The 26981-nt window shown below is 68.5% G+C and overlaps 3 protein-coding genes across 11 annotated transcripts; 2 read left to right on the plus strand and 1 right to left on the minus strand.

Moving 5' to 3' along the window:
• Positions 1-230: 230 nt before the first annotated feature.
• Positions 231-6328, plus strand: CD151 (CD151 molecule (Raph blood group)). 4 transcript variants are annotated; one of them, XM_043451441.1, is made up of 9 exons: positions 231-390; positions 1329-1392; positions 2135-2268; positions 2366-2557; positions 2937-3011; positions 3545-3649; positions 3732-3890; positions 4000-4134; positions 4176-4205. In XM_043451441.1, the coding sequence occupies exons 3-9, from the start codon at positions 2185-2187 to the stop codon at positions 4188-4190; spliced, it is 765 nt and encodes a 254-aa protein (XP_043307376.1). In that variant the 5' UTR covers positions 231-390; positions 1329-1392; positions 2135-2184; the 3' UTR covers positions 4191-4205. The 4 variants fall into 4 exon arrangements, with proteins under 4 accessions (XP_043307376.1, XP_043307378.1, XP_043307377.1 ...); XM_043451443.1 differs by having other exon boundaries at positions 2159-2268; XM_043451442.1 differs by lacking the exon at positions 4176-4205 and adding an exon at positions 5625-6328 and having other exon boundaries at positions 232-390; positions 4000-4086.
• A 1138-nt stretch (positions 6329-7466) lies between these two features.
• POLR2L (RNA polymerase II, I and III subunit L) lies at positions 7467-9155 on the minus strand. The gene is made up of 2 exons (XM_043451451.1): positions 8997-9155; positions 7467-7723 (listed from the first exon to the last, which is right to left on the minus strand). The coding sequence occupies exons 1-2, from the start codon at positions 9089-9091 to the stop codon at positions 7615-7617; spliced, it is 204 nt and encodes a 67-aa protein (XP_043307386.1). The 5' UTR covers positions 9092-9155; the 3' UTR covers positions 7467-7614.
• Positions 9156-9351: 196 nt separating this feature from the next.
• On the plus strand, positions 9352-26201 carry TSPAN4 (tetraspanin 4). 6 transcript variants are annotated; one of them, XM_043451446.1, is made up of 9 exons: positions 9352-9472; positions 13891-13982; positions 16349-16428; positions 23183-23374; positions 23628-23702; positions 24507-24629; positions 24739-24870; positions 24962-25045; positions 25787-26201. In XM_043451446.1, the coding sequence occupies exons 3-9, from the start codon at positions 16366-16368 to the stop codon at positions 25853-25855; spliced, it is 738 nt and encodes a 245-aa protein (XP_043307381.1). In that variant the 5' UTR covers positions 9352-9472; positions 13891-13982; positions 16349-16365; the 3' UTR covers positions 25856-26201. The 6 variants fall into 6 exon arrangements, 5 of the variants coding, with proteins under 5 accessions (XP_043307381.1, XP_043307382.1, XP_043307380.1 ...); XM_043451447.1 differs by lacking the exon at positions 9352-9472 and adding an exon at positions 9516-9605; XM_043451445.1 differs by lacking the exon at positions 9352-9472 and adding an exon at positions 10155-10693.
• Positions 26202-26981: the final 780 nt, after the last annotated feature.

A 26981-nucleotide genomic window follows, 5' to 3' on the forward strand; every position in this document is an offset into this window, starting at 1 on the left:
GGCCCCTGTCTGCTCCTGACCGCACCTCGAGGTCCTCCCCCGGGCCGGCTCGCGTCTGCCCCGGCGACCCCCGCAGCCCCCGCTCCTCCCGAGGCGGGCGCCCTCGGGCCGCAGTCCGCCTGGCCTCGGCCTCCTCCGGTGGCCCCCAGGCCGCCGCCGGGGCTGCTGCCCCGCCCGCGCGCGCGGAGCGCTGTCCGGACCCGCCTGCGTCGCCGGCCGGGGGCGGGGCCTACGGGCCCGGGGCGGGGCCCGGGGCGGGGCCCGGGGCGGCCCCGCTCGTCTCGGTCGCAGGCCCCGGCCGGCTGCGTCTTCTCTGTGCTCCGAGCCGCCGCCGCCGCCGCCCCCGCCGCCCGCCGCCCCCGCCGCCCGCCGGACTCGGACGCGTGGCCGGTGAGTGCACCGCCGGGCGCCGACGACCAGCAGCTGCGCGCCTGGCAGCCCCGCAGGCTCCTACCGGGGGTAGACGAGTGCCCGGAGGCCCGGCGGGCCGAGGGTCCGCCAGGCGAGGGCAAGGCGCCTCCCGGGTCTCCGGACGGTGCTGGCGGCCCCCGCGGGCCGGGGCCTCCCCCCGAGCACCCCACGCGCTGCGCGAACACCGGTGCCCTCCGGTCCGCCCGGTGCGAGTGGGCGGGCCGTGCGCCCCGCCTGGGCGTGGGGGTGGCGGCGGCGGTGACTTCATCGCGGTGACGCGCGAATTCCTCACCGGCCTGGTGGGAGCAGAGCTGGGAATCCCCCACCTTGGGGCGTGGGTCGCTGACAGGCCGGGCTGGACTTCGGGAGCCGGGGGTGGGGCGGCCGTGTCCAGGGCAGCGGGAACTATTTCTGGCCGGCCCTTCCCTGGGGGCTCACCTCCTCCGGGCACTCCCGGAAAGGCGGCCCGCTCCTCAGCCCTTCGCTCGAGGGCAGGCCGTGCGGGCGGAGCCTGTGCCTGGAACCAGCCTTCCCGGGACCCCGGACCCCCGGGCGGGCCCAGGTCCGCCGGCGCGGGGTGTCTGCGCCTTTCCTTCCCAGGCAGCAGCCACTGCCGCTTCCTGGGGGAAGGGCTAGCTACAGGCCAGGTGCCAAGGCTCAGACTAGGGGGCTTGGAGGAGGCGTGCGGTCCCTCCCAGGATTGGACTGTCCAGAAATGTCTCTGCCCTTCCCCGCCCTAGCCCAGGCCAAAATACCGGGCCTGGCCGCTCCCTTCTCCGCGGGCGGGGGGCGGAGCGGACACTGCCAGCTTTGGAAGGCCGGCTCGCGGCCAATACCTGGGTCAGCTACAAGGAGGGATGGCGGGATCCTGCTGGTCCAGGTTGAGCCTGACCTGCGGCCTGTCCCTGGCCCTCTAGTGGAGCCTCCTCAGGCGGGAACTTCTGTCTACCTGCCCTACAGAGGAGCCATCCCACCAGCCAGGTGAGTGCTGGGCGCGGCAGCTGGAAGTCCAGCTCGGGAGGCACTGTGTCTGTCTGGAAACAGGGCCCCAGGGCTCTTCTGCCCTCTGTGTCCCCACCCAGCTCGTGCAGACACCCCAGAAAGGAGAGGGTGGGGTGGCTCTGGGGAGGAGCACAGCTGGAGCTACACTTTGCCCTGGTCCCTGTGGCTGTCCCCATTCAGGAAGGACCCCCCAGGTCTGGGGGTGGCGCCTGCCAGCTCTGGTTGGAAGTAAGGAAGGCCGGCCCTTTATGAGGCCTGAGGGCCTTCTCCAAGACCACAGGACTAGGCTAGAAAAGCACAGATCAGTCTACCTTTGAGCAGCTTCTGCTGCCTGCCCGTCCCCCCCAGCAACCAGCAGGATCCTGCCAGCCTGTGACGTGGGGCCCGGGGAATGCTTGGGGTGGGGTGGGGTGGGGGGCCTGTCTGGGCTCACCCAAGGTGCCTGCTGGGCTGTTCTACCTGGCTGCCCGTAGGGCTGAGTCAGCCCATGGTGGCTGGGGGTCCTCCATGCCTCCCCCACTGTGCCGAGCGGGGGTCAGGGAAGCCAGGCCCCCCAGGCTTCATCTGGGCTGCGGGCACCGCATCTGCCCTTGCTGCCCCGAGCAGCCCTCCCGGGAAGGGTCCTGGTTCCCACAGACACCCCCAGAACCTTCACCCAGGCAGGCGGTTGGCTTGGCCCCAGCCTGGTCTGGACGTGTGTCCCTTCCTCCTCTCCCCGCTGGCATTTGGCCGTCCTCCCGGGCAGCCCCTCCCCCACCTCCCGGCCCCAGGATGGGTGAGTTTGGGGAGAAGTCGACAACATGTGGCACCGTCTGCCTCAAGTACCTGCTCTTCACCTTCAACTGCTGCTTCTGGGTGAGCAGTGGGCACCACCTTTCCCGACCTCAGAAGGAGCCTGGCCGGGGGTTCAGGCCCGGGGCCAGATGTGGTGACCGGTGTGCACTGCCTGCAGCTGGCTGGTCTGGCCGTCATGGCCGTGGGCATCTGGACGCTGGCCCTCAAGAGCGACTACATCAGCCTGCTGGCCTCGGGCACCTATCTGGCCACAGCCTACATCCTGGTGGTGGCGGGCGTTGTCGTCATGGTGACTGGGGCTCTGGGCTGCTGCGCCACCTTTAAGGAGCGGAGGAACCTGCTACGTCTGGTCAGCGGGGCTGGCCGCACTGAGGGTGGGGGTGGGGCTCCCTGCCAGGCTGCCTGGGGTTGGTTCTGGGTTAGGAGGGGTTAGAAGGGTGATGGATGAGACGCTGCAGGACAGACTGCTCTGCTTACCTGGGAGGGGCTCCCTGCCCACCTGTGGGTCCCCGTATCCCAGCTGGGCCGGCAGAGGGAAGACACCTGAGGAGGAGCACTGGGAGGCCTGGGAGTCCCCCCGCCCTCACCTGCTGCCGGGGGCCCCCACCGTGTGGCCACCTGGTAGCTGAGGGCAGTGGCTCCGCTCTGTCATGCCTGGCACTGGGAGTCCTCACGGAATGAGGGTGTCCGTCTCCCAGCCCACCTGAGTCCCTGCCACCTCCCCCCAGTACTTCATCCTGCTCCTGATCATCTTTCTGCTGGAGATCATTGCAGGGGTCCTGGCCTACGTCTACTACCAGCAGGTGAGGGCTCGGACGTGGACATGCAGGGACACACGGCCGTGAGCTGGACACGAATGTGCAGGAGACGTGTGTTCATAGGGACACAGACACCGACACCCTGGGTCACACACACACAGGCAGGGCGTGCGCGTGAAGACCTGCATGTGCACACGCATGTAGGCTGGGAAGGACATAGACATACAGGCTGCAGTGCTGAGCTGAGCGCGTCAGGCCCTGGGGGTGGGGTCACAGGCGGAGGGTGGACCACAGGGATGGCCAGCTGGCCCTCTGCACCCAAGCTGCCTGCTTGGGGGCCCTGGGGGAGGCAGGGGATCTGGAGTGCCTTCCCTGCTGCCAACCCTGCCCACAGCCATCTGGGTGACTCCCAGCCACCTGGCCCCCACAACCACCCGTCCGAGCCAGCGTCCAATGCCCTTTCCCTGACCCCAGCCCTTCCCAGAGTCCTCCTGCATACCCCTGGTCTACGCCCACTCCCACCCTGCCCCACCTGGGAGTCTTAGACCAGGGCTGCAGCCGTCCCTCCCGCACCCCAGCTGAACGCAGAGCTCAAGGAGAACCTCAAGGACACCATGACCAAGCGGTACCACCAGCCGGGCCACGAGGGCGTGACCAGCGCTGTGGACAAACTGCAGCAGGAGGTGGGCGGCTGCGGGGCGCAGGTCGGGTGAGGCTCGGGGCTCTGCCTGAGCTCTGCTCCGCTGAGCTACAACTCTGTTGTAGTTTCACTGCTGCGGCAGCAACAACTCGCGGGACTGGCAGGACAGTGAGTGGATCCGCTCGGGCGAGGCAGACGGACGAGTGGTCCCTGACAGCTGCTGCAAGACCGTGGTGCCTGGCTGTGGGCGGCGGGACCACGCCTCCAACATTTACAAAGTGGAGGTAGGCCGGTGGGGGCCTGCTGAGCTGCCGGGATGCTGGGGGCTGGGTGGCCCCACCCCTGAGGTGACTGGAGGACTTGCCGCCTTCAGCAGCCCCTCCACCCCTGCAGGGCGGCTGCATCACCAAGCTGGAGACCTTCATCCAGGAGCACCTGAGGATCATCGGGGCCGTGGGCCTGGGCATCGCCTGTGTGCAGGTGTGTGTGTGTGTGTGTCTGGGAGGGCTGGGCATCACCCATGTGCAGGTGCGGTGTGTCTGAGGGGGCTGGGCATCACCCATGTGCAGGTGCGGTGTGTCTGAGGGGGCTGGGCATCCCCCGTGTGCAGATGTGTGTGTGTGTGGAGCTGGGCATCGCCCGTGTGCAGGTGTGTGTGTGTTGGGGGCTGGGCATCGCCCGTGTGCCGGTGTGTGTGTGTGAGGGGCTGGGCATCGCCCGTGCGCAGATGTGTGTGTGTTGCGGGCTGGGCATCGCCCGTGTGCAGGTGTGTGTGTGTGGGGCTGGGCATCGCCCATGTGCAGGTGTGTGTGTGAGGGGCTGGGCACCGCCTGTGTGCAGGTGTGTGTGTGTGGGACTGGGCATTGCCTGGGTAGAGGTGTGTGTGTGTTGGGGGCTGCGCATCACCCGTGTGCAGGTGTGTGTGTGAGGGGCTGGGCATCGCCCGGGTACAGGTGTGTGTGTGTTGGGGGCTGGGCGTCACCCATGTGCAGGTGTGTGTGTGAGGGGCTGGGCATCGCCCCTGTGCAGGTGTGTGTGTGTGAGGGGCTGGGCATCGCCCGTGTGCAGGTGTGTGTGTGGGGCTGGGCATCGCCCATGTGCAGGTGTGTGTGTGTGGGGCTGGGCATCGCCGTGTGCAGTGTGATTGTGTGGGGCTGGGCATCGCCCATGTGCAGGTGTGTGTGTGTGGGGTGGGCATCGCCCATGGCAGGTGCTGTGTGTGTTGGGGCTAGGCATCGCCCGGGTACAGGTGTGTGTGTTGGGGGCTGGGCATCACCCATGTGCAGGTGTGTGTGTGTGAGGGGCTGAGCATCGCCCGTGCGCAGGTGTGTATGTGTGGGGCTGGGCATCGCCCAGGTACAGGTGTGGTGTGGGGGGGGCTGGGCATCACCCGGGTACAGGTGTGGTGTGTGTGGGGCTGGGCATTGCCCGGGTACAGGTGTGTGTGTGTTGGGGGCTGGGCGTCACCCGTGCGCAGGTGTGTGTGAGGGGCTGGGGCCAACGTGCTCACGCTGGCCGTGTTCATAGGTGTGGTGTGTGTGGGGCTGGGCATCGCCCATGTGCAGGTGTGTGTGTGTTGGGGGCTAGGCATCGCCCGGGTACAGGTGTGTGTGTTGGGGGCTGGGCATCACCCATGTGCAGGTGTGTGTGTGTGAGGGGCTGAGCATCGCCCGTGCGCAGGTGTGTATGTGTGGGGCTGGGCATCGCCCAGGTACAGGTGTGGTGTGGGGGGGGCTGGGCATCACCCGGGTACAGGTGTGGTGTGTGTGGGGCTGGGCATTGCCCGGGTACAGGTGTGTGTGTGTTGGGGGCTGCGCATCACCCGTGTGCAGGTGTGTGTGGGGGCTGGGGCCGACGTGCCCACACTGGCCATGTGCGCAGGTGTGTGTGGGGGCTGGGGCCGATGTGCTCACGCTGGCCGTGTGCGTAGGTGTGTGTGTGTTGGGGGCTGGGCGTCGCCCGCGCGCAGGTGTGTGTGGGGGCTGGGGCCGACGTGCTCACGCTGGCCGTGTGCGCAGGTGTTCGGCATGCTCTTCACCTGCTGCCTATACAAGAGCCTGAAGCTGGAACACTACTGAGCACGCCGCGGGCGGCCGCCCTCCGCTGCGCTGCAGCTTCTTGCGACGCATTGACTACTGACACTCCTGAGAGCCAGGGTGCTGTGGTCCAGGAGGCGACTCTGCCCCCTCCCCTGCCGGAGGGGCTGTTCTGCTGCCTGGGCCCCCCACCGTGCCATCATCATGCCCTCTGGGGACTCCCAAGCCCCAGAGGCAGCTTCAAGTGCCTTTAGCTACACACCAAAGTCCCAAGACCTAAGGTCAGCCCCACCTATCTGCTGGGCTGGGGGTTAACAAAGGCCCCCCTCCCACCGCCGTCTTCTTTGGGCTGAGGTCGTGGCCTTGGGATGCTCCCTGAGGCCTGTGCCAGTTGGGCAGAAATGGGCTGGCCTAGGGGAGCCAGGCAGCAGCCAGTGAGTTGGCCCCAGGTGCCTCCCCCAGGCCCCCCGGGTACTGGGCCTCCTCCTCAACTGGGGAGGAGCCCTCTGGGCCGGGCCATGGCCGCTCCCCCCCGCCAATCGCCATCTGCAGCCTTGTACTGCCTAGGTCACCGCCGTCACCCGCCCCCAGAGGCAGGACCCTGCGGGTGATAGTCACTGCTGTACTCCATGCCTAGGACTGCTCCTGCTACTTGATAGGTGCTCAATAAACATCTGTGGAATGGATGGCTGAGATGACTTCGCTGACAGAGGTAGTTCTGGTCTCCAAGAGCTGTCACGTGTGCCCGGCAGAGTGGACAGACCCACCCCCAGGGCTGCACCAGAGGGGGCGGACGCGGGGTGGTGTGAGCTGAGAGCTGACGGGGCTCCAGGGGGTGGAGGCCGGGCCAGCTGCAGACAGGCCTCGCAGCAGCTCAGCTGTTCCTGATGCAGGGCCGGTGATGCGGCAGAGCCACGAGGGACTGGGGCTAAGACCCCAGGAAGTGGGTGACTGGACCGCTTGCCATTTTCAAAGGCCCTTCTGGCCACCGCACAGGGACCAGGGACGGGAGGGGTGTCTCGGGAGCGAGTCAGGTGGGGTCTGACAGGATGTCTGCTGGCAGGGCAGGGCCAGAGAAGGACGCTGGGCCCAGTGGCCTCTGCAGACTGCTCATCAGGCACCTGGGCAGGTGGCCCCAGGCAGGCCGCCTCCCTCTTCGAGCCCTCTGAGCTGCTGGAGGCGCCAAGGCCTGCCTGAGTCCCGCTGAGGCGACAGCTTTGGGTTTTAAGCCTCAGTCTGAGCTGGAGCGGGATGAGCTGCTCCCCACCCCCGCCCCCGCCAGACAGCTCCCTAGCCAGTTTTCAGGGTAACGCACTTAACGCCTGGGTACTGAGACCTCATTCACGACAGATGCCAGCAGAGCCGCCTCAGGGCACCTCCCACCCACTGTGGGGTCTCAGGGCTGGCTATGGAGGCGCGTGCCCTCTGGAGGGGAGCTGCCTGCTGGCCTTGGGTACAGCCTGGAAGCTTCTGGTGGCAGCACCCTCAGGATGTGCAGCTGTGACCACGGGGGCACTCCACTCGGAGCTCAGAGTCTGGTGCTTTAGATACCGGGGGAGGAGGTGGGGTCCTCTGCTCTTAGCTGAAGGGCACCCAGGACAGCGCTGTGGGACGCCACTGCCCCCACCCCGAGCACTCGTGTGCCTCCTGTGGGGCCAAGTGCGCCCACAGAGGAAGGAAGCCTCATGCTGACCGCTGCCATGTGGAAGGCCCACCCTCCTCCTGGGCCACGAGGGCCTCGGGCACCTGCGAGTGGCCTCATGCGCCAGGTAGAACCCAGGAACCGGCAGGGCAGCCCACAAAGCCACACCAACTGTCAGGACCTCCTGGCAGTCCTCAGCAACGTTTACTGGACAGTTATTTCCAGAGAGGAAGACCCACGCCAACAGAGCCGTGGGCAGGCATGGCTTTCGGCGCCCCACACCCCAGGGGAACAAGCCACGGGTGAGACACCGCCTGTGGCATTTCGGGGTCACTTCTCCAGGGGCGCGTAGTTGAGCAGCTTCTCGATCAGGTCCACGTGGGCAAGCAGCATGCGGCGGCAGCAGTAGCGCTTCAGGCCCAGCGCATCCAGGGCGTCCCTGCAGGTGGGCAGAGAGATGGTTGCGGCCTGCCCGTCCTGGCAGATGGAGGGCCTCTCCCGGCGGTAGCAAACCCTGCTCGGCTTGCTGTGGGACCTTCCGTGGCTCTGCTCCCCGTGTGGGAGGGAAGACCCCTCTCATCTCCCAGAGACACAGCCCCGATCACCCTCAAAGCCTCCTGTGTGTGGACACCAACGTGGTGCTCAGGAAAGGGGCGGCCTGTTCGGGTAACCCTGACCTGGGGCATCTTGGGGAGAAGTTTGGGGCAGGCTGCCAGCATTCCCTTTGCACTCTGGTCATTCCAACAGCCTCCTCGGAGCCTGGTGCAAACACTGAGGCCATCCGTTGCTTCCCCATTCACCCAACGCAGCTGAGAACCTCACCTGGCTGGCACACTCCGGGTCCCAGAGATTCAAACTTTGCTAAGGACGGGGCTGTCCACACAAGGACCAAAGGTCAGACTCGTCTAGAGTAGACTCGGACAAGTAAGGTGGTGACTGCAGAGCCAAGGGGCAAACACGGAAGAGAGACCCCACAAAAGCCTGATTATGAGGGCCATGTCATCAGAAGCTTGTCCAGTGTCCTAAAAGAGCCTGTGAGTCTGCAGGACATGGTTTGTTGTTCAGTTGCTCAGTCGTGTCAGTGGCCCCATGGGCTGTAGCACTCTAAGCTCCTCTGTTCTCCACTATTTCCCAGAGTTTGCTTAAATTCCTGTGCATTGAGTTGGTGATGCTTCCTAACCATGTCCTCCTCTGCCGCTCCCTTCTCCTTTTGCCGTCAATCTTTCCCAGCATCAGGGTCTTCTCCAATGAGGACACGGGGATGGGCCTAATAGCAGGGAGAACTTAGGGAGCTGATGGACAGAGGCGGCCAGGGGCCTATTTGCGGTGGAGGCGTGGAGACGACCCAGGATACCCGAGTCCCCAGACACCAGCGCTTGACAACCAGCTCCCCTCCTCTGCCTGAACTGCGCGGTGGGAGATGCTTTCCTGAGAGCAGGTCCGGAGAACAGGGCTGGTAAAGGCTCCGAGAATGAAAGCCTTGCCCGGGTCACCTGGGATCTGATGAACATCCCTTGACCCAGACCTGGAGTCCGGGACCCCTGACTGCCGCCCCAAGACCCCAACCCCTCAAGCCTGGATCCTCGACACTCGCCCGAGACGCCGACGCCGCAGCCTGGGGCCCCCCTGCTCCCGCCCCGGGCCCCGCAGGCCGGGCCCCCCCGCTCCGGCCCCGGGCCCCGCAGGCCGGCGGCCGGGAGCGCGCCCCTCACCCTTCGGTGTACTCGGCCTGCAGCAGCCCCAGGTAGGCCTCCCACTTGTTGCCGACGATCTTGCCGCACGTGAAGCAGCGCACGGGGATGATCATGGCGGCGGCGCGGGAGCCAGAAGCTTCACTGCCCGGCGGCCCGACGCCCGGATCTCCCGGCCCTTCCGCCCGGGCGCACCCATGGCGTGGGGGTGCCGGCCCGGCCCGCCCCCCGCCCCGCGGCCGTCCGGCGTCGCCCGCATCCGCCTCCCACCGCAACGGCGCCTCCTCTGCGCGGGTCCGGGGTCCGGGGTCCGGAGCCCGGAGTCCAGGTCCCGGGTCAGGGGCGGGGGTGTGGGGCCGGTCCGCGGCAGGAGCCCCCCCGCCCGCGCTTTGGTACGTCCCGGCCTACGGCGTCCGCGCGGGGCCGCAAGGGCCCGGCGGCGGCGTTCGCGTTCCTCGCGCCCGGCTGACTGACGCCGCGCGGCGGGCGCTAGGCAGGTACAGCGCCCCCGCCGGGACGCGGGCGGAGTGCTGCAGGGCACGCTGCCCGCTGCCCGCTGCCCGCTGCCCGCGCCCGAGCCGGACCCGCGCGACCTGGGGCCCCGAGCGCAGAGCCGCGTCTCAGCAACAAGTTGCGAGCGGGGTCTGGGGCGCGGAGAGTAGCCAGAGGGGCCAGGCAGGGGCGGCCTCTCCGCCTGGAGCCGCTGCCCGCGGGCACTCGGGGGTCTCTGCGCAGAGTCCGAGGGACCCTGGAGGTCGCCGCCTGGCCGGGTCGCCCGCACTGTAACGGTCCCGGCCCGGTAGCTGCCCGTATCCCTGGCGGCGGGCGGGCGCGGGGCGACCCAGCCAGTGGGGGGCTCTGGCCGGCGCCGTGGTCAGCTTGGCCCCCCGCTTGCCTTCTTCCCGGGGGAGGCGCTGGCGGCCCAGGCCCCAGTCCGCGCTCGGCCGGGGCGGGCGCCGGTGACCCGGGAGCGCCGGCTCTGAGGGTCGGGACGGCGCTCGGGGTGTCTTTTGAGCTGAGACTTGAAGAGGGAGCCGGGCAGATGCCGGCGAAGGGACCCCGGGCTGAGGCCGGAGGCCGTCCCTGCGGGACAGAAGCTGTGGGAGCTGGAGGCGGTGGGGTTTAAAGGGAGCGGGGGTGGGGGGATGGGGGGTGTGTCTCCGGAAGTGGCGAGAGGTGAGCCGCCTGATCCTGTGACTGGGGGCTGGGGGAGGGCCGCGCACTGAGAAGCAAGGAAGGCTCCCTGGAGGAGGCGGGCTTTGGGCTGAGGAGGGTGGCCTGGGCACGGTGGGGCCCGTGACCCAGGCACCTAGGCAGGGTCTCCTCACGTTTGCTGGCCTGGGGCATCAGGGTCTCTGGTTGGGGCGGGTGGGCCCACGTTGGGTCCCAGGCGTCAGCGCAGAGTCCTCCTGGGGTGGGTGGTGGACTCTGGCTGTAGGCAAGGGGCAGGGAGGTGGAGGTCCTGGGGTCCTTGGGAGGCTGGCCAGCGCTTCTGCCAGTCTGGAGTTTGGCCCTGGCCGCCTGCCCCAGTGGCGTTCACTGTCCCGCACCCTGGCACGTGCGGAGCCACGAGCAGAAGCCACTTCCCTGCCCTGCCTGCCCCCCCCCTTCCCAGGCTGACTGGACGCACATCCTGTCCCCGCCTGGGATGGGGCCTTGAGTCACAGCGGCCTGGGGTGGACCCAGGCTCGGCTGCAGAGGCGGCTGCGTCTGCGGAGGTGAGGGGGACAGGCAGGATCTGGGGTGCCAGGCGGGGGGCTCTTCTGGAGCAGGGGTGGATGTGCGTGGGCTTCCTGGGGGAGGGGCCCCTGGTCCACCGCACCCCGCTCTGGCCCAGCGGTTGTTTACTCCCAGAGACTGAGGGGCCAGAGAGCCAAGTTGACATTCCTGGAATTCTGAGAACTGTGTGTGGATTTGGGGGGGGATTCCTCCCTGCAGCTCCCTGGTTTCCCAGGAGGGGCTTGCTGAGCAGCTTGGTGGCACCGGCCACCAGCACACATGTGCTCAGAGGCCCCTTGGGGCACTTGCCCTCTGTGCCCACTCCGCCCTGGCTCAGGCCTGGCCAGGCTGGACCTGAGGACCCTGGGGGGCCTCACCTCAGCCTTCTCCCCCGCTGGGCCTTCTCCGTCCCCTGTGGGTGCTGGGGGAGCAGGCTGGGCGTAGTCCAGCTGTCCTCAGGGTGGGCAGGGGCAGAGAGCGACCCAGAGGCCCGGCGCACTGGTCGGGGCATGGAGGGGTGGGACAGGCCTGTGGCGGGGGCCCTGGGGGTGAGCGCAGATGTGGCCCAGACCCCGGGCTGGCCCGGAGATGGGCAGGGAGAGTGAGGTGCTGGGTTTCCGAGGAGGCGGGGTCCTTCCCCCAGAGGCAGGGGCACAGGGCGGGAGGGCGGTGCTCACATGTGGTCTGGAACCCGTGCTCCCTACTTCCTGCCAGAAGAGGGTCACTTCAGGGCAGGCGGGGGACAAGGGGAAACCCATGATCCAAACTTCAGCTGCTCAGACCCTGTGGCCCGGGTGTTGTCCTGGAAACGCCACCTGGGAGACGGAGCTGCCCGGGAGGCAGCTGACCCTGCGCCCCGTCCCGGACCACAGCCTCGGCCTCCCCTTCTATGAGGTGGGGGTCTGGAGGCCGTCCAGCTGGAGGGGCGGGGGTCCCAGCTCAGCCCTGAGCATCCGAGCTCTGGCTGCTCTGGGTAGGCTGTGTGGTGAGCGGGGTGCGTGGATACCTTGTCGGGGTTTGATGGGGTATTCACCCACCTGCTGCACCCGCAGTGACCCTCTGGGCCCCGGGGACTAGGGTAGCAGGCGGTGTTTGCAGGCCAACTGTGCAACCTAGTGACCGTGGACGGGCCGGCCCTTGAGGATGGCCCGCTCGGCCATGCCTGGGGCTCCCTGTGGGCACTGGTGTGTAGGGGGCGTGCTGGGCTGGGGTGTCAGTGCCCGGGTGGGGCAGGGGGCTGCCAGGCCCCAGGGTGGTGGGAGGGTCCTGAGCTCGGGTTGGCCTCACTGGGCCTGGGGAACTGCTGGAGGCCCCTGGGTGGCCTCTTCCACGGGGACCCCTCCCCTGGAGGCAGTGTCTTCCAGCCCAGGGGGAGGAGAGCCTGTGGGCCTGGGTGCTTGCACGCCCCTCCCCCGGGGCTGGGGGCTGAAGCGGCAGCAGGAAGGCTGGCTCCAGAGGCCTGTTTGTGTTGGCGGGGCCTCCTGGCTCCTCGCAGCTGCCTCGGAGCCGACAACCTGGGGGCCCGGGCTGGGCGGCCGCTCCGCTCTGCACCCTGAGCTGCGGACACGCTCGTGGGCTCCGCTGGGGCCCGTCCACCCCAGGCCTCCGAGGCCGCCGGGCCAGCACTTTCGGTGTTCGGGAAGGTCCTCCTCTGAGTTGGGTCTCGGTCTGGCCAGGTAGATGCCCACCCTTCAGGGCTTCCTCCAGTTCCGGGCCCCAGAGGGTCCCAGAGGCCCAGCCCAGGGCTGGCAGGCTGGGCTAGGGCTGTCTTGGGCTTCTTGTGTCTGCCCCATCCCAATTGCCTGGTCTGCGTGTTATTCTGGGCACCATGGCCTGTGGGGTCCTGCGCACAGAGGAGGCCCAGAGCAAGCCAGGGGGCAGGAGGCTTCCTGGAGGAGGAGGCCGGGCTAGGTGAGGTGCGGGGGCAGCCGGGTCCTGTCCAGTCCTGTCTGGCCCTGCAGCCGCGCCTCCGACTGCAGGCTTGAGTCTGGGCTGCCCGGGATAAGGGTGGGGCCCTGGATTCACGGAGGGGCACGGCGGTCACCTGTGGAGGGTCCCAGGGCTGCCCTGGGTGGGGGTCTAGGGGGGGTCGGCGGCTGGGAGGGGTGCGGGTGGAGCTGCCCCTCAGGGTCTGGCTGGGAGGCCACCCGCTGAGCCCAGGTCTGGGGGGTGCGGCTATGAAGGCGGCCTCAGGCCTGGGAGTGGGGGGCGGGGGGGCATGGGTTTCAGTGTCCGCAGTGTTGCTGTGAGCTCCTGGGAGGGGCTCATCAGAGAACACGGTGGGGGGGTCCCCCTCACGCCCCTGCCCTCCGTACTTCTGGGTCTGAACCCCTCCCTGGACGCGGCCTCCCCGGGCGCAGGGGCACAGGGGTCGCTGAGGTGGGAGTGGGGTCCCGGGCCTGGTCTGGGTGCCTCCTTTCTTGCAGTGGTGGGTGGGAGGGGACGGGTCTCAGGTTGCCAGGCTTCCACCCGCTCAGTGGCTTCGTGTCTGCCGCAGGTGTGGGTTTGAGAGGACACTCAGCAGCGGGTGGCCCGGGAGGGAGTGGATGTGGGGGTGGGCAGGGGCGGGGGGCGCTTGAGTGGACAGGGGGGTGGGGGGCGCATGAGCCTCTGCTGTCTGCTGCCAGCTGCTGGAAAGACCACCAGCTCCCCCGCCCCCGCCGGGCTGCAGGGAGCCCCTGTCCGAGGGGTCAGGCGTGGGGGGGGCAGAGTGTGACTCTGGCCCTCCTCCCCCGCAATCCCTGGCTGGTAATGGTGACAGAGTCCCCTGCTCTGCGTGAGTGCATTAAGGGCAGATTAATGGGCCTCGTGACTCATCGCTGGCTGGCTCCATGGGGAGGCTGGGGGCTCAGGACATCCGTCTCTGGGAAGCGGGAGGGCGCGGGGTGCAGGGCCCTGAGGGACGTGGACCCTCATGTGGGGCTCCGGGCTGCAGGGTTGCCGGGGGCTGGATGGCCTTCAGTCTGCTGACCACGTGTGTTCCCCGTGCCTGTACCCACATGGGCACGCTTGTGCCTCCGGGCACCTCAGAGGGTGGGGAGGCAGCCCCAGGGTCGGGCCATGAGTCTGAGCATGCCACCCCCTGCCCCCACCTGGCCCTCTGTCCCCGCAGGGACCCCACCCCGGGTGCAGAGACCCCGTGGAGGCTGGAATGAGGCACAGCGCGGCCTCCACTCTGCCTGTCTTCCCTCCACAGGCTGCGGCTTTGGCCTTGCTGACTGCTCGCCTGCCGGCTGGCTGGCCCTCAGGGCCATCGGGCACCACCCACCTTCTTCCCCGGCAAGCCAGGTAGGGCAGGGCCCGCGGTGGGGCGGCGGGGCGGCTCCACCATGCCTGGCCCAAGGGCCTCGCTGGCGGAGGCTCTCCTATTCCCGGGACAGACCGGGACTAAGCCAGCCCAGTGTGACCCTGTCGGCATGTGTCACTGGGGTCCCGCTGCTGGGGGAACTGCTGGACGTCGGGGACGGGGTCCCGGGGCTGGCGGCGACCTTGTGCTCACATCTGTGTTCCCGCTGGCCCCGGCATCCTTGGTTGTCTCCTGGGTGAATCTCAGCTCAGGCTCAGCGGCTCACCAGGGTGGGGGGTGGACCGGAGCAGGGTTTTAGAAACTGGACAGGGTTTTCAGGAGTCCTGGGGTGTTGGCATGGTGTTGGCCGAGTGAGGCAGGGGAGAGGGCACCCTGGGTGCTGGGCCCCTTATGGGAGCCAGCCAGCCTTGCAGTGGGCTGAGGGATGGAGGGGAGGCTCCGGCCCCCGTCCTGTCCTCAGAGGCGCTGCCCTTCAGCCTGCCTGCTCTCAGGGCCCTGAGTGGCCGTCCCTGGCTTGGGCGTGTGGGCTGGCAGAGTTGGGGCAAGGGGGAGGTGGCCAGAGGCTGCTGGGGGCCCCCAGGATCTCCAGGGGTCACCGCTGCCACTTGCTGCCTCTGCGGAGCTGCGGCCAGCGGTCTCTGCAGAGCCTGCATGGGCACCCTCCACAGCTCGCGTCGCCACTGGGCCCTGGTCGGCGGCGTGTCCCTTCTCGGGCCCAGCAGGGCTCAGGCTCAGCTTCCTCACTCTCACTTTGTCGCCTACCCCCCCAACTTTTTCTCCCTTCCCCCTTCCCTCCCCCGTGCCTTCCTTCGCTCTGAGTTCTACTGACCTTGGGCAAGTCCTTCCCTCTTTTGACTTCAGCTTCCTAGACCATCTGTCGGGTGGGTGCTGCCCTGGGTGGCCTTGGTGGCCGGGTAGACCCAGTCTAGGACGGGGGGCTTCCCTGCCTGTGGCACCATCCTCCCTGGGGCTGGGCCCCCTGCTGAACCGAGGGGAGGAGGAGGGCTGCAGGCGGGAGGGGAGGGGGCATCTGGGCCTCGGGCGGGGGTCTTCCCTCCACACCCAGGGCGTCCACCAGTGGGGTGGGCTGTGGGGGCGCAGCGGAGGGGCGTCTGTCCCGCCTGCCCGAAGCAGCACAGGCACACAGCACTCTGCCTGTGCAAGGGGCCTCGGAGCTCGAGTGTGCTGCCGCGAGGGGCTGGTGCAACGTGACAGTCAGGGCACCTTGGTCAGAGATTACGGAGACTCTCAAGACAGTGGCAGCAGCGTGTTCCACCCGCGAGGGGTCCTATGTGACTGCACGTTGCACATGCCCGGAAGAGAGGACCAGGGCAGGGGCAGAGGGGTCCCGTGGGCTCGGGACCTGGGGTCTCTGGCCTGCCTTGGGCCCATTGATGACTCCTGCGCCCCTGTGTCTGGCTCCCTCAGTCTGAACACATCGCCCCTGCCTGGCAGGGTGACCACCCTCCCGGTGCCCCGGGGGCCCCAGAGCGCCCTCCCGGCTTCTTCTCCCTGCCCCGGCCCCTCCCAGAGGCTCGTCTTTCCAGTCGCCCCTCTGCCTGCTCTCCCGGGACCGCCCCCGGCTTGGGTCCCCAGGCTGACTCAGGGCCCCGCGCAGCCCTCGCTGGCCCGGGGTGGGCCTCTTGTGCACTCTGGGTGTGTTCGGGCTGCACCCCCTGCGCTGCCTCGATCTGGGCGGAGGACCAGAGTTGCCCCCCGTCGCCCTCAGACAGCAAGTGGGTCACCCCTCATCTGCAAAGCGCTTTGCATTTCGCATGTGGTCGGAGGCCGCCGAACCCGGCCGCCAGCGGGGTCTCGGTGCGCTGCGGCTTCCGGGCACGGCCGGGGCTGGGAGCTGCCGGGCCCCGCGCCCCCAGCCCCCTCCGGCGCTCTGCGGGCGGGCGGGGTGCGGGCGGAGGAGCGGCGGGCGGGGCGCGCCGGGGGCGGGGTCCGCGGGGGGCGGGCCGGGGCTGCGATTGGCCGGCGCCGGGCGGGGCGGCCGGAGCGGCGGGGCGGGGTCCGCGCGGGCAAGGCCGGCCGAGCTGCGGCGCGCGGGCAGGTGTCCGCGGCCCGCCGCGGGTCCGAGTGGAGCGGCGCGCCGGGTGTCCCCGCGGGCCGGGGCGGGGAGCCCGGCGGCCCCGCGCGATGCGCCGCTCGAGCACGGACGAGTCCACGTACCGGCGCAGCCCGTCGCCACCGGGCAAGGAGCCGGGCTTCGCGCGCGGCGGCCCCTTCTTCGGCCTGCACGCCAGCCCCGGCCCCAAGGCGGCCCAGGCGCGCTACACGTCTCCCAAGGGCAACAAGTACGTGGTCTTCTACCTGGACCTGTCCTTCATCTTCCTCCTAGAGCTGAAGCGCTGCAGCATGGCGCGCGGCTGCCTGCAGGGCGTCAAGTACCTCATGTTCGCCTTCAACCTGCTCTTCTGGGTGAGTGGCGGCGGCCCGGGTCGCCGCTCCCAATGGGGGCGGTAGGGGGGAGGGGACACTCGGGACGCTGGCTGGGGGTGTGCCTGGGGTCGCTGGGGCCAGGGCGGCGCGGTTCCTGGGGGTTCCGGTACTGCTGGGGTCCACCGAGTCTGCACCCTGGTCGGCCGCCCTGCGTCCCCACCGCTCTGTCTCTTGCTGAGGCCGGACGTGTCCCGCACCTGCCGCGGGGTGGCGTGGGGCCCTGCGCCTGCCTTCTGCTGGGCCGCTGGCTCCTTCCCCTCCGCCGCGCCCTCGCTCTTCGTGGGCACAGCCTCCCCAGCAGACCGGCCTTCCTGGCTCCAGGGAGCGCACTTGCAGAGGGGCTGGGCGGAGGTGGGTGGCGGCTGGGGATGGGAGGGTGAGCCCTCTGCTGGACCGGCTCCTGGGCAGGACAGGGGCTGGGGGCCAGCGGGAGAACTGTCGGGCCCCTCTGCTGTTAGAGAAGCGGGGCGCTTCTCTAACTTTATCTAAGGTGGCTGGGTTTGCTCAGATGAGGTGCCTGTGTCCAGGGTCAGAGCTGTTGGTGCTCTGGGGGGCCCCCTCCCTTGAAAAGCCCAAACACTGGAGGACAGAGTTGCCGTCCAGACCCAGGTGGGGGGCTGGGCGCGCCTGCAGGGGTGCCACAGTTGCACTGGGAGCAAACCCGGCCGGGCCTGGGGCCCACCATCCGGGCTGCGGGGCCTGCGGAGAGATGATGCCAAGGTCATGGGCGCTCCATCGTTAACTCCCCACGCTGCTCTCCTTCCACGGTGGGAGCGTGGGGGCGTGGCTGTCCCTCCTGCGGGGGCTCTGGACCCCAGAAGGAGGCCGCCGACTGTAACTCGTCCGCCTGAGCTCCACTTACCTCGAAAGGCTCAGAAAGCACCACCTTGCTGCACCTCCCGTCTCTCCTGGGCTCTGGCCTAAGAAGTAGGGGGTTGCTGGGAGGGGCGGGAGGCTCCTGCCCTAGTTGCCCACCTCCCCAGGCGTCACTTGAAGGGTCGTACTCTGCAAGGGGCTCCTGGGAGGGGCCGGACCCAGGCTGGAGCTGAGAAGTCCCCAGAGGCCAGGAGTGAGCAGCAGAGGTGGCTGAGGCTGAGCTCTGCCCAGGCGCATGGGGTGTGACCTTCTCCTCCTTGGGGGACACTGGTCAGGAGCGGGGGACACTGGTCAGGAGCGGGGGACGCTGGTCGTGAGTGGGGACACTGGTCAGGAGTGAGGACACTGGCCAGGAGCGGGGGTCACTGGTCAGGAGTGAGGACACTGGTCAGGAGTGGGGGACGCTGGCCAGGAGGGGGGTACGCTGGTCAGGAGCGGGGGACACTGGCCAGGAGCGGGGGACGCTGGCCAGGAGCGGGGGATGCTGGTCAGGAGCGGGGGATGCTGGTCAGGAGCGGGGGACGCTGGCCAGGAGGGGGGTACGCTGGTCAGGAGTAAGGGGACGCTGGCCAGGAGGGGGGTACGCTGGTCAGGAGTAGGGGACGCTGGCCAGGAGGGGGGTACGCTGGTCAGGAGCAGGGGACGCTGGTCAGGAGCGGGGGACGCTGGTCGTGAGTGGGGACACTGGTCAGGAGCGGGGGACGCTGGCCAGGAGTGGGGGACGCTGGTCAGGAGCGGGGGACGCTGGCCAGGAGCGGGGGATGCTGGTCAGGAGCAGGGGATGCTGGTCAGGAGTGGGGACGCTGGCCAGGAGCGGGGGACGCTGGTGTGTGAGCGGTGAGCCGCTGGCAGGATCCGTCTGCCCCGGGCAGTGTGACGGGAGCGGGCTGCGGGTGGCTGTGTGACTGGTGAGCAGGAAGGGTGGGCGGCGGCAGGGGGAGGTCCTGGAGGGGGGGCGGGGCAGGACCTGCTTCTCCCCCGCTTCCGGCCTCCTTGGAGACAGGGGTATCTGCTTGTTGGGAGCAGGAGAGGGGGCCCTCGAGGGGCCTGTGCCTGGGGGCAGCCCCCTGAATGGCCTGGCAGATCTGTCTCTGCCCTGTGAACCCCGAAGGCGCCTCCACACCAGCTGCAGGGTGGACACGCCCCACTGATGCCTGCCGTGGATGCCGTCTCCTGCCCCGGAAAGAACAAATCAGGAAACCCTGGGGACCCTCTCCAGAGCTAGGAAATCCAATCCTTTTATTATCCAATTACACTTCGCGGCCAAGCGCCCTGGGCCCGGGGGCTGGCTCGGTCCCTCCACACCCCACCTTGGTGTCCGGCGGCCTCGGAGGCCTGGGGTCAGAGGGGGGACCCCCGGGAAACACGCTGAGGCCAGGGGTGGTGAGTGTGACCGGGGGCTGGCTAGACCCCCACCCTGTCGGCCCCTGTGCAGCTGGGCCCTTGTGCTGCTGACGAGGCTGCGGGGGGTGGGCCAGAGCCCCCCTTTCTCGGGACCAGCACCGTTGCTCTCTGGGGGTGCTGAGCCCCCACTGGAGGTATTTTTGCCCCTGCTGTTTCCCACTCGGGAGAAGTCCCACTCCAGAGAAGCTGAGGGGAGGTGGAATGCCGCTTGCAGGTCAATGTGCAGTGACCCCCCCGCCCCGCCCCGTGGCTCCTTCCTGCCCACAGCCCGGCAGGGCATACTTGTCTTTGAGTCGCCCCGGAGCCCCCTTCTCCACTGCAGACCCCGCTGGGCCCACCCCGCACACTGGGCGCTCTCCTCCTGGGCCTAAGCCAGCCTCTCCGGCAGTGCCTTCTGCCCCTCCGTCCGTCCCTGGGGGCTCTGGCTGAGGGTGGGCAGGGGGCTGGCTCTGGAGGTAAGCATGCTGTGCTGGACGGACTTCCCCTGGGGGCTCCTGGATGGGGTCCGGAAGGGCCGGGCTGGGGCCTCCAGCCTCAGGTCCTCGTGTGGATCTGCTGGGTCCCGTGTGGCCTGCGGGTCAAGAGCGCGGCTCAGGAGTTGATGGTATCCCTGGGGCTTGCGAAGGGGCGCCCTGAGACGGAGCCTGGAAGGCCCCGGCGGGCTGCAAGGGGCACCGGGGAGGGGTGAGGCCCAGGTGCCGGCCGACCCCCAGACTCTCCTCCCACCCAGGGCCGCCGGGCCCTCCCGGGGAGGCACAGCCCCTCTGGGGACACCACTGCCTTCCAGGGGCACCGCTGCTTTCCAGGCATGCAGGCGGTGGGCAGCCTAGGGCTGGGGTCCCTGAGTCAGTGCTGTCTCCTGGGGAGGAGGGCTGTGTGCGGGCTCAGGAGGTGGTGGTGGGTCTCAGCAGCTCCTGGGCACTCTCCCTGCCCCTCCCCAGCTCCGGGTGGGTGCTCAGGGCTCCCCGGGACAGTTTCTGCAGCCCTAGGGGTGATCTTGGCAGTGGGGGTGGTCCTGAGTGGAGGCAGGACTGATTCTGAAAGGCGAAGGTGCTCCTGTGACTGGCTGGGCCTCACCCTGCAGCCCGGCCACTCCCGGGTGTGGTCAGCTTCACTGCGGTCCCCCAGCCCCGTCCAGGCAGGAGCGCTCCCTGCCCCGCCTCCCCTGCAGCGTGGGCCGGGCCCGCCTGTGGTGCTGCGGTGGGAGCCGTCCCTGCCCCCGTCGTCTGCTGCCCGGGCTTCTCCACTCTCTGTGGATCCTGCGTCCCCCACCAGCCCGGGGGCGCTTGGTCTTCCCCTTTGACGAGCTGCCTGGCCCAGGTGTCCCGGGCCGCTGGAAGAGGGGCCCAAGGGCCCAAGGGCCCTGCAGACCTGGGACCACCTCCCCCAGCGCCCCTGCCGCCAGGGAAACAGGCAGGCCGAGGGGCCCTGCTGGAGGTCATGGGGCAGGGTGGGGGTCTGTGGACCTCAGACCACGTGACTGCTCTTGGCTCGGGCCTTCTTGGGGGGCTGGGGGCAGCTGTGTGTCCTGGTTCCGCTTTCTTCCTGCAGCGGGGAGGGGGCGGGGCGGTGGGGGTCCTGGTGGGGGTCCTGCTGCCGGCGACCACAAGCCAGGGTGGGTGGGCAGCGAGTGTGGGAAGTCGGGCTCCTTGGCCGTCCCGGTCAGGTCAGGGGTCAGGATGCCACAGGATGGCTGTCCGGCATGAGGCCCGTCCCTGGGACCAGCAGCTGGAAGACAGGCCTCTGGGGCCCAGGGTTGGTCCCCTGTGGGGGCAGCGGTGGCTCTCCCTATCCCAGCCCCACCGGCACGCCAGCCCTGCTGATCAGGGACTGGGTGGCTTCTCACATGATTGGGGGTGGCAGCAGTTAGTCAGGGGCCCCTGGGAACTCTGTTTGGGGCAGAGAGGTGTGGCTTCAGCCCCTAAGGGGGCTGGGGGGCAGTGGAGAGGCCCCAGGGCCTGTGTGGGCGGAAGGGGTGCAGCCCTAGCTCCCTGCTGAAGTCTGGCCTGTCTGCTCCCCAGCTGCCCCAGAAGGGCAGCCCCCTCCTCTCGGACACCAGCCTCAGGAGGGTTGGTGGGCTGGAGCCTGGAGGGACGTGGGGCTTTCTGGAGTCTAAGGAAAACAGTTAGTCAGTTGCACAGATTCTTTGTTTTGGCCGCGTGGCACGTGGGCTCCTAGCTCCCGGACTGGACCAGGGGGTGTGCCCACTCCACTGCAAGTGCAGAGTCTTCCCCGCTGCGCCGCCAGGGCAGCCCCTCCATTGCAGACTTTCCGCTCCCCACCAGGGTGGTGCACGAGCCTTGGCATTCGGGCCCCCAGCCCCCGCCCTGGGCACCTGCAGACCTGATTTCTAGCCCGGGGACAAGTTTTTCCATCTGTGAACTTCACAGGGATGGGCTCTTCCCTTCCCCTGGGGCTGTTCTTGGCTGGGAGGGGGGTGTCACACCCGCCCCCGTGCCCGGCCCCACCCCCGAGATGGTGCCAGCTGCCCGGTGAGGGGCTTCTGACACAGGCTTGGCCCCTGTGGGCACCAGGCCCTCCACCACGTTCCAAGGATTGGGCCAGCTGCCCGGCCATCTGCCACGCCAAGCCACGTGACTGGAGGGCTGGCGCCCCCCGTGGGCCTCACCAAGGGGCCCCACCTGCCTAGCCCTAGGCCAGTCCCCAAAAATATGTACAAGAAGACAGATGGCAGGAGGTGGGGCATGCGTGCCAGGCTGGGCACAGGGGGCAGCGTGTGCGCTCTAAGTGTGAGAGGGAGACAAGGACGCCCTGGGGACTGCGGGGCTGGCATGGGGACCCCGGGGGCGCTGCCATGGGGGGGTCTGCTCCAGGGCCCCAGCGGGGCTGGGGAGGGGCAGGGAGGACATGGGTGGGGTGGGGTGGAGGCCCCTGCCCACTGCTGCCCGCGGCCCTGTCCTGGGAGGGACCCAGGCCCTTCTGCGTTTGCTCCTCTGTCTGGGTCTCCCACGGCCCATTTCCCCCGTACTCAGAGGCTGTAATTTTCCTGCCAAAATGTTTTAAAAGCTGCCTACGCAGAAGCAGCTTCACAATTACAGGTAATTTTCTTACCCATGTGCCCACATCGTGTTCGCGCTGTTATTGGTGACTGGTCTGTGCCTGAGTGTGGAGGGCCGGGTGACGTGTCTGGGTGTCGTCGTGGGCCGGGTCCGCGTCACGGCGTGTGAGGCCACCTGGGTGACGCCCCTCCGGGTGGGCCCAGGCCCTTCAGGACGCTCCCCCCAGATGCCCTCCCATGACCTCCCCCGGGTCCCCGTGGGGCCAGGGGCTTGGAGGCGCTCGTCCTGCGGAATGGAGCCGTCCACACTGACCTCGAGGGTGGGGTCGGCTGGCTGCCTGTTGGGTTTTAGAGGATGGTGCTCCCCTCTGCTCAGAGGCAGCCCCCCACGCCCACCAGCGCCGGCCTGGGGCTGAGCCCCTGGAGTGGGAAAGGGTGCTGCGCAGTCAGCGGGGACGAGCAGGCGTGGGACCAGGGTGCCCGCTTCAGCTTCCTCCGGGGGGGCAGCCCCCACCCCTGACCTGGGTCCCCCCTCTGCTGAGACTCTGGGCAGAGGCCAGGGGAGCCTGTCCGTGTGTGTGGTCCACACGGGCGCCCCAGGTGCCCCAGGAGAGCCCGGGGACCTGGGGTGGCCCTGGGCGCCCGTTTCCTGCCCATTGGCTGGTGGGAGGGCTGTGACCCGCGCCTGTCCCGGCCTCTTCAGGGTCCCCGGATGGTGCCCCCGGGCAGGGGCGGGTGCCCTGCTCCCTCAGGGCGGCCTTGCCTGCGGTCAGCACCGTGGACAGCTCTGTCCCGGTGCCTGGCGGGGGCCAGCCACGCGGGGGTCATCCTGCTCCCACAGGTGGGGCACACAGGCGTGCAGACGTTCCTTATGGGGACACACTCACATGTGCACACGTCTCATTATGGGAATACACACACTCTCATACGTCTCCTTATGGGTACCCACACACTCATGTCTCATAATGGGGACACACACACGTCTCCTTACAGCCAGCAGACCCTGCCCAGCCTGGACACACACACAGACACACACTTCCTTACGGTCAACAGACCCCACCAGCCTTGGGCTCGAGCTCCCGTTTCATCTTGGGGTGTCCCCGAGGGTTCAGAGTCCCAGCCGGGCTGCGGCACCCCCTGTGGCCATGCTGGCCCGCCCCTGCCCCCCGGGGCCAGGCGTCTCCCTGGATTCATCACCGCCTGGCCTCCTCTGCCTCTTCTTCCTGTTTGAATCGATTTTTGTAAGGAGCAATTATGAAGTTCAGTAAAAGCTGCAGTGGTCAGGGGAGCGGGCTGGTGTGGGTTCGGGGGTGGCCCCTCCCGGGGGACGGCTGGGGCCGAGGATGCGTGGGGAGACCCGGCACGGGTGACGGGCCGGGCGGTCAGCAGGCACCTGGTGGGCTCCTCACCGTGTCCCCCTGTGTCCCGGCCCAGCTGGGCGGCTGCGGCATCCTCGGCGTGGGCATCTGGCTAGCGGCCACGCAGGGCAACTTCGCCACCCTGTCCTCCTCCTTCCCATCGCTGTCGGCCGCCAACCTGCTCATCGTCACTGGCACCTTTGTGATGGCCATCGGCTTCGTGGGCTGCATCGGGGCCATCAAGGAGAACAGATGCCTTCTGCTCACCGTGAGTCCAGTGGGGGAGCAGGCCAGGCGGGGGGCAGTCTTGATGGACGCACGTGTACACGCACCCCCACACATGTGCCAGGCAGAGCCCCTCCGACTGGTACTGGGACTGTTTTCTGCGAGACCCCTCCCCCAGGACTCCCTCCCAGCTCCTGTCCCAGCCCTCTCGGCCCCCCAGGACCCTGTGCGGGGCGGCTGGGGCCTCCGTGCGGGCGGGCGGGCCGCGCGGCTGAGGCTGGTGGCCTGGCCCGCAGTTCTTCGTGGCACTGCTGCTGGTGTTCCTGCTCGAGGCCTGCATCACCATCCTCTTCTTCGCCTACACTGACAAGGTACAGCTGCCCTGCAGCGGGCCTGGGGCTGCACCCTCCCACCGGCGAGGGGACAGGAGGGGCTGAGAACTGACCCCAGGGATCCCAGGTCTGCGTGGACAGACGCCGGCCCGGCCTGGCTCTGGTTGCAACCACAGGTCCTGGAGGCCAGGCCTGGGGGAGGCGCCAGGAAGTCTGAGCTCACAGATGGCCCCGTCTTCAGCTGTGTGTCAGCTTGATGGGGACGCCTCCCACCCCCCACCGCCGCTTAATGACACATGTGAGGGTGCATTTACGGGTTTATTCTCTGGTTTTACCCCAACACTGTTATTTTTTGTTCATCTGGTTTAGCTGTGGCGGCTGGAGCTCTTTCTGTGGCTCCCACATCCCTTACCTGCTCCTCTGGCACCTCCCTCTCTGGTGCTAGGAGACACCCCCCAGGTCCATCTTGGGGGGCCCCTGCCCCAGCCCTGGAATCGGCCATTTCTCCAGGGAGCCTGGTTCCTTTATGGAGAACGAATGGTCTTAGGAACCAAGAGCTGGGCCTTGTAGGCCAGCCACGCGGAGCCGTGGGTCCTGGTGGGCGTGTGCAGACGCTGCCCTGGGTGTTCGGTGTGTCTGTCTCCATCTGCAAGTTAACCGCCAGAAGCTCGTGCTGACGCGTCTGCGTCCGACCCCGTGCTCAGCACGAGAGGCGCAGGGAGACCTTGGGGCGCTGGAGCCTGGCGGCGCCTTCTGGGACGGGTGACTGCGGGGAGGGGGAGGGAGGGCACCGGGGGCCGGCGCGGGTGCGGGTTAGGCCGAGGTGGGTGGAGCTGGCCGCAGGGTGGCCCTGCCGTCCTGCAGATCGACAAGTATGCCCAGCGGGACCTGAAGAAGGGCCTGCACCTGTACGGCACTCCGGGCAACGTGGGCCTCACCAACGCCTGGAGCATCATCCAGACTGACGTGAGGCGTGGCGTGGCATGGCGGGGGTGGGACCCGGGCGGGGCCAGGAGGCGTGGCGGGACCGGGCGGGGCCCCGTTCGCGCAGAGTCCCAACCCGCCTCTCCTGCAGTTCCGCTGCTGCGGGGTCTCCAACTACACTGACTGGTTCGAGGTCTACAATGCCACGCGCGTGCCTGACTCCTGCTGCCTGGAGTTCAGCGAGAGCTGCGGGCTGCACGCGCCTGGCACCTGGTGGAAAGCGGTGAGTCTGTGCCCTCCGGCTGGCCGTGGCCCGGGGTCGTGGGGGCGGAGGGCCGACCTCGCGGCCCCCGTGACGCCGACTCTTCCCCCAGCCGTGTTACGAGACCGTGAAGATGTGGCTCCAGGAGAACCTGCTGGCTGTGGGCGTCTTCGGGCTGTGCACGGCCCTGGTGCAGGTAGGAGGGACCCCACCCCAGCCCTGAGCCTAAAGAACAGGGCAGTGGGGAGTCTGGATCCCCGGCAGAGGTGCAGGGGGCCTCCCTGGGGATTGTCAGGGACAGCGTCCACGGGGAGGTGACCTGTGACGCCTCAGGGACAGACTCCTGAGTGGAGGGTCTGGTGTCCTGGATGGAAGCACAGCCCGGACACGTCTGCAGAGGGCTGTGCGCCAGCTGTGTTCCCACACCCCTGCCCCGGGCTGTGTGTGTGTGGGGGTGGTCACAGGGCTGCCTGGTACAGAGCGAAGGTGAGCAGTGCAGACCCTGGTGAGGGGCCGGCCAGCCAGCCCCTGCTCCCCAACCTTCGTGCAAGAGCTGAGTGCCAGCCCCTGGGGGAGCACAAGCAGTATCAGGGCAGCCCATCTCTGGGGTGCAAGCAGGGGTCACAGCCAGACACTCCCAGAGGGGTGATCGCAGTAGGATAGAGGGGTGGAGAGCAGCTGCTGGGGGCCCAGCCTGGAACCTCTGGGCCCTGAGACCAGCCAAGCCCAGGGTGGCCAAACCCACCCCAAGGGGACAGCGGGTCTGGGTCTGGGTCCAGCCCACGGGGTGCCTCTAGGCCTGTGCGGGGCACGCAGTGCTGGAGGCTTCCCAGGGGACGGGAGTTCCAGCCCACCTGGGATGCCGCGGGTGCAGTGATGGCACTGGCCGCTGGCCGTGGTCCTGAGTGGCCCTGCCCAGCCCCTGCTGTCTCTGCAGATCTTGGGCCTGACCTTCGCCATGACCATGTACTGCCAGGTGGTGAAGGCGGACACCTACTGTGCGTAGCTGCCAGCCACGCAGCTTCGCTGCCAAAGGACGCCGCCCACCTGGGGGACGGCCGTGCCCCCGTCTGCCTCTCTTGCTGCAGGACCTCTCACCAGCCTCAGGAGTGCCATGCCCGAGCGGGCGGCCAACGACCAGCCACACATACCCCCGGGGCCGGGGTCTGCAGGGGTTTCTGGCGTTTTCCTCGTCCAAGTGTTCTCCACCAGCCCTGTCTGGGGCAGGGGGTGGGAGGTGAGGGGCGCCCCACTGGCCCTGGTGCTGGAGACGGGCCACAGGCTGCTCCCCACACCCCACAGCGGGGCCGTGGCGGGCTCCGGGCACGTCTAATAAAGTGTGGGCAGCAGCCCCCCACGTGTCTTTCAGTGCCCTGACCCATGGGCCCTGCACCCACTCCCACAGCCTGGTACTTGGAGCGGGGCTCCCAGATGGGCACCCCCACCGCCTGCACGGGTTGGCAAGGAAGCCCAGGAGGTGGGCTCCAAGCTGCAGCAGAGAGGGGCCCCGAGTCTTGCTGACCCACCCATGGCTGGTGCTGTGGGCCCGTCTCTGTGCCCCGCTCCTGACATGGGGGTGCTCCCCCAGCCTCAGGGCTGCCTCCTCCCCCAGGGGTGTCCTTCTGAAAGGCGCTCAGCCCCATCTTTGCCATTCTTTCTATTCACATCTTGTTCCTGGAAGCTTCATCCCTAAGTGTCACTCCTGGGTTTTGTGAATAAAGTCAGGATGGAAGCAGCTGTCACAGGGCCCAGACTGGGGAAACGGCTGAAGTGCCCAGAGGCACTCCCGGGCGTGGAGGCCAGGGGGAACCCCTCCTGGGCACCCAACCCTCCCCCCGGCTGAGGCAGGTTGCTGGCCCCGGCGCCCGCAGGCCCACCCTGCCGGCCACCCCCTCATGTCCCTTCGGTGCAGCATACCTTCCCTGAGGACCCCTGGGCGGCCACTGACCACCGCTCAGCTCAGACCACCAAGGGCGCCTGGCCCCTCCTGGCTCCCGGCTGCCCACCCCCGTCCTATCCCATCCCTGTGTCCCCCCTGTCCTCCGTGGAAGCCCCCAGAACACCAGAGGTGGTCAGAAGTAACCGCAGATACACACCCAGAACATCTCTAGGCGCCACAGGAAACCAGTGGG

The sequence above is a fragment of the Cervus canadensis genome, chromosome 29 (assembly GCF_019320065.1).
Source record: "Cervus canadensis isolate Bull #8, Minnesota chromosome 29, ASM1932006v1, whole genome shotgun sequence".
Taxonomy (NCBI): domain Eukaryota; kingdom Metazoa; phylum Chordata; class Mammalia; order Artiodactyla; family Cervidae; genus Cervus; species Cervus canadensis.

Coding starts and splice junctions, on each gene's coding strand:
- CD151 (XM_043451441.1), top strand. CDS start 2,185: ATGGGTGAGTTTGGGGAGAAGTCGACAACATGTGGCACCGTCTGCCTC. Junction 3,012..3,544: donor CCTACGTCTACTACCAGCAG/GTGAGGGCTCGG, acceptor CCCGCACCCCAG/CTGAACGCAGAGCTCAAGGA. Junction 3,650..3,731: donor TGGACAAACTGCAGCAGGAG/GTGGGCGGCTGC, acceptor ACTCTGTTGTAG/TTTCACTGCTGCGGCAGCAA.
- POLR2L (XM_043451451.1), bottom strand. CDS start 9,091: ATGATCATCCCCGTGCGCTGCTTCACGTGCGGCAAGATCGTCGGCAAC. Junction 7,724..8,996: donor CAGGCCGAGTACACCGAAGG/GTGAGGGGCGCG, acceptor GCCCACCTGCAG/GGACGCCCTGGATGCGCTGG.
- TSPAN4 (XM_043451446.1), top strand. CDS start 16,366: ATGGCGCGCGGCTGCCTGCAGGGCGTCAAGTACCTCATGTTCGCCTTC. Junction 23,703..24,506: donor TCTTCGCCTACACTGACAAG/GTACAGCTGCCC, acceptor AGCTGGCCGCAG/GGTGGCCCTGCCGTCCTGCA. Junction 24,630..24,738: donor GGAGCATCATCCAGACTGAC/GTGAGGCGTGGC, acceptor CCTCTCCTGCAG/TTCCGCTGCTGCGGGGTCTC.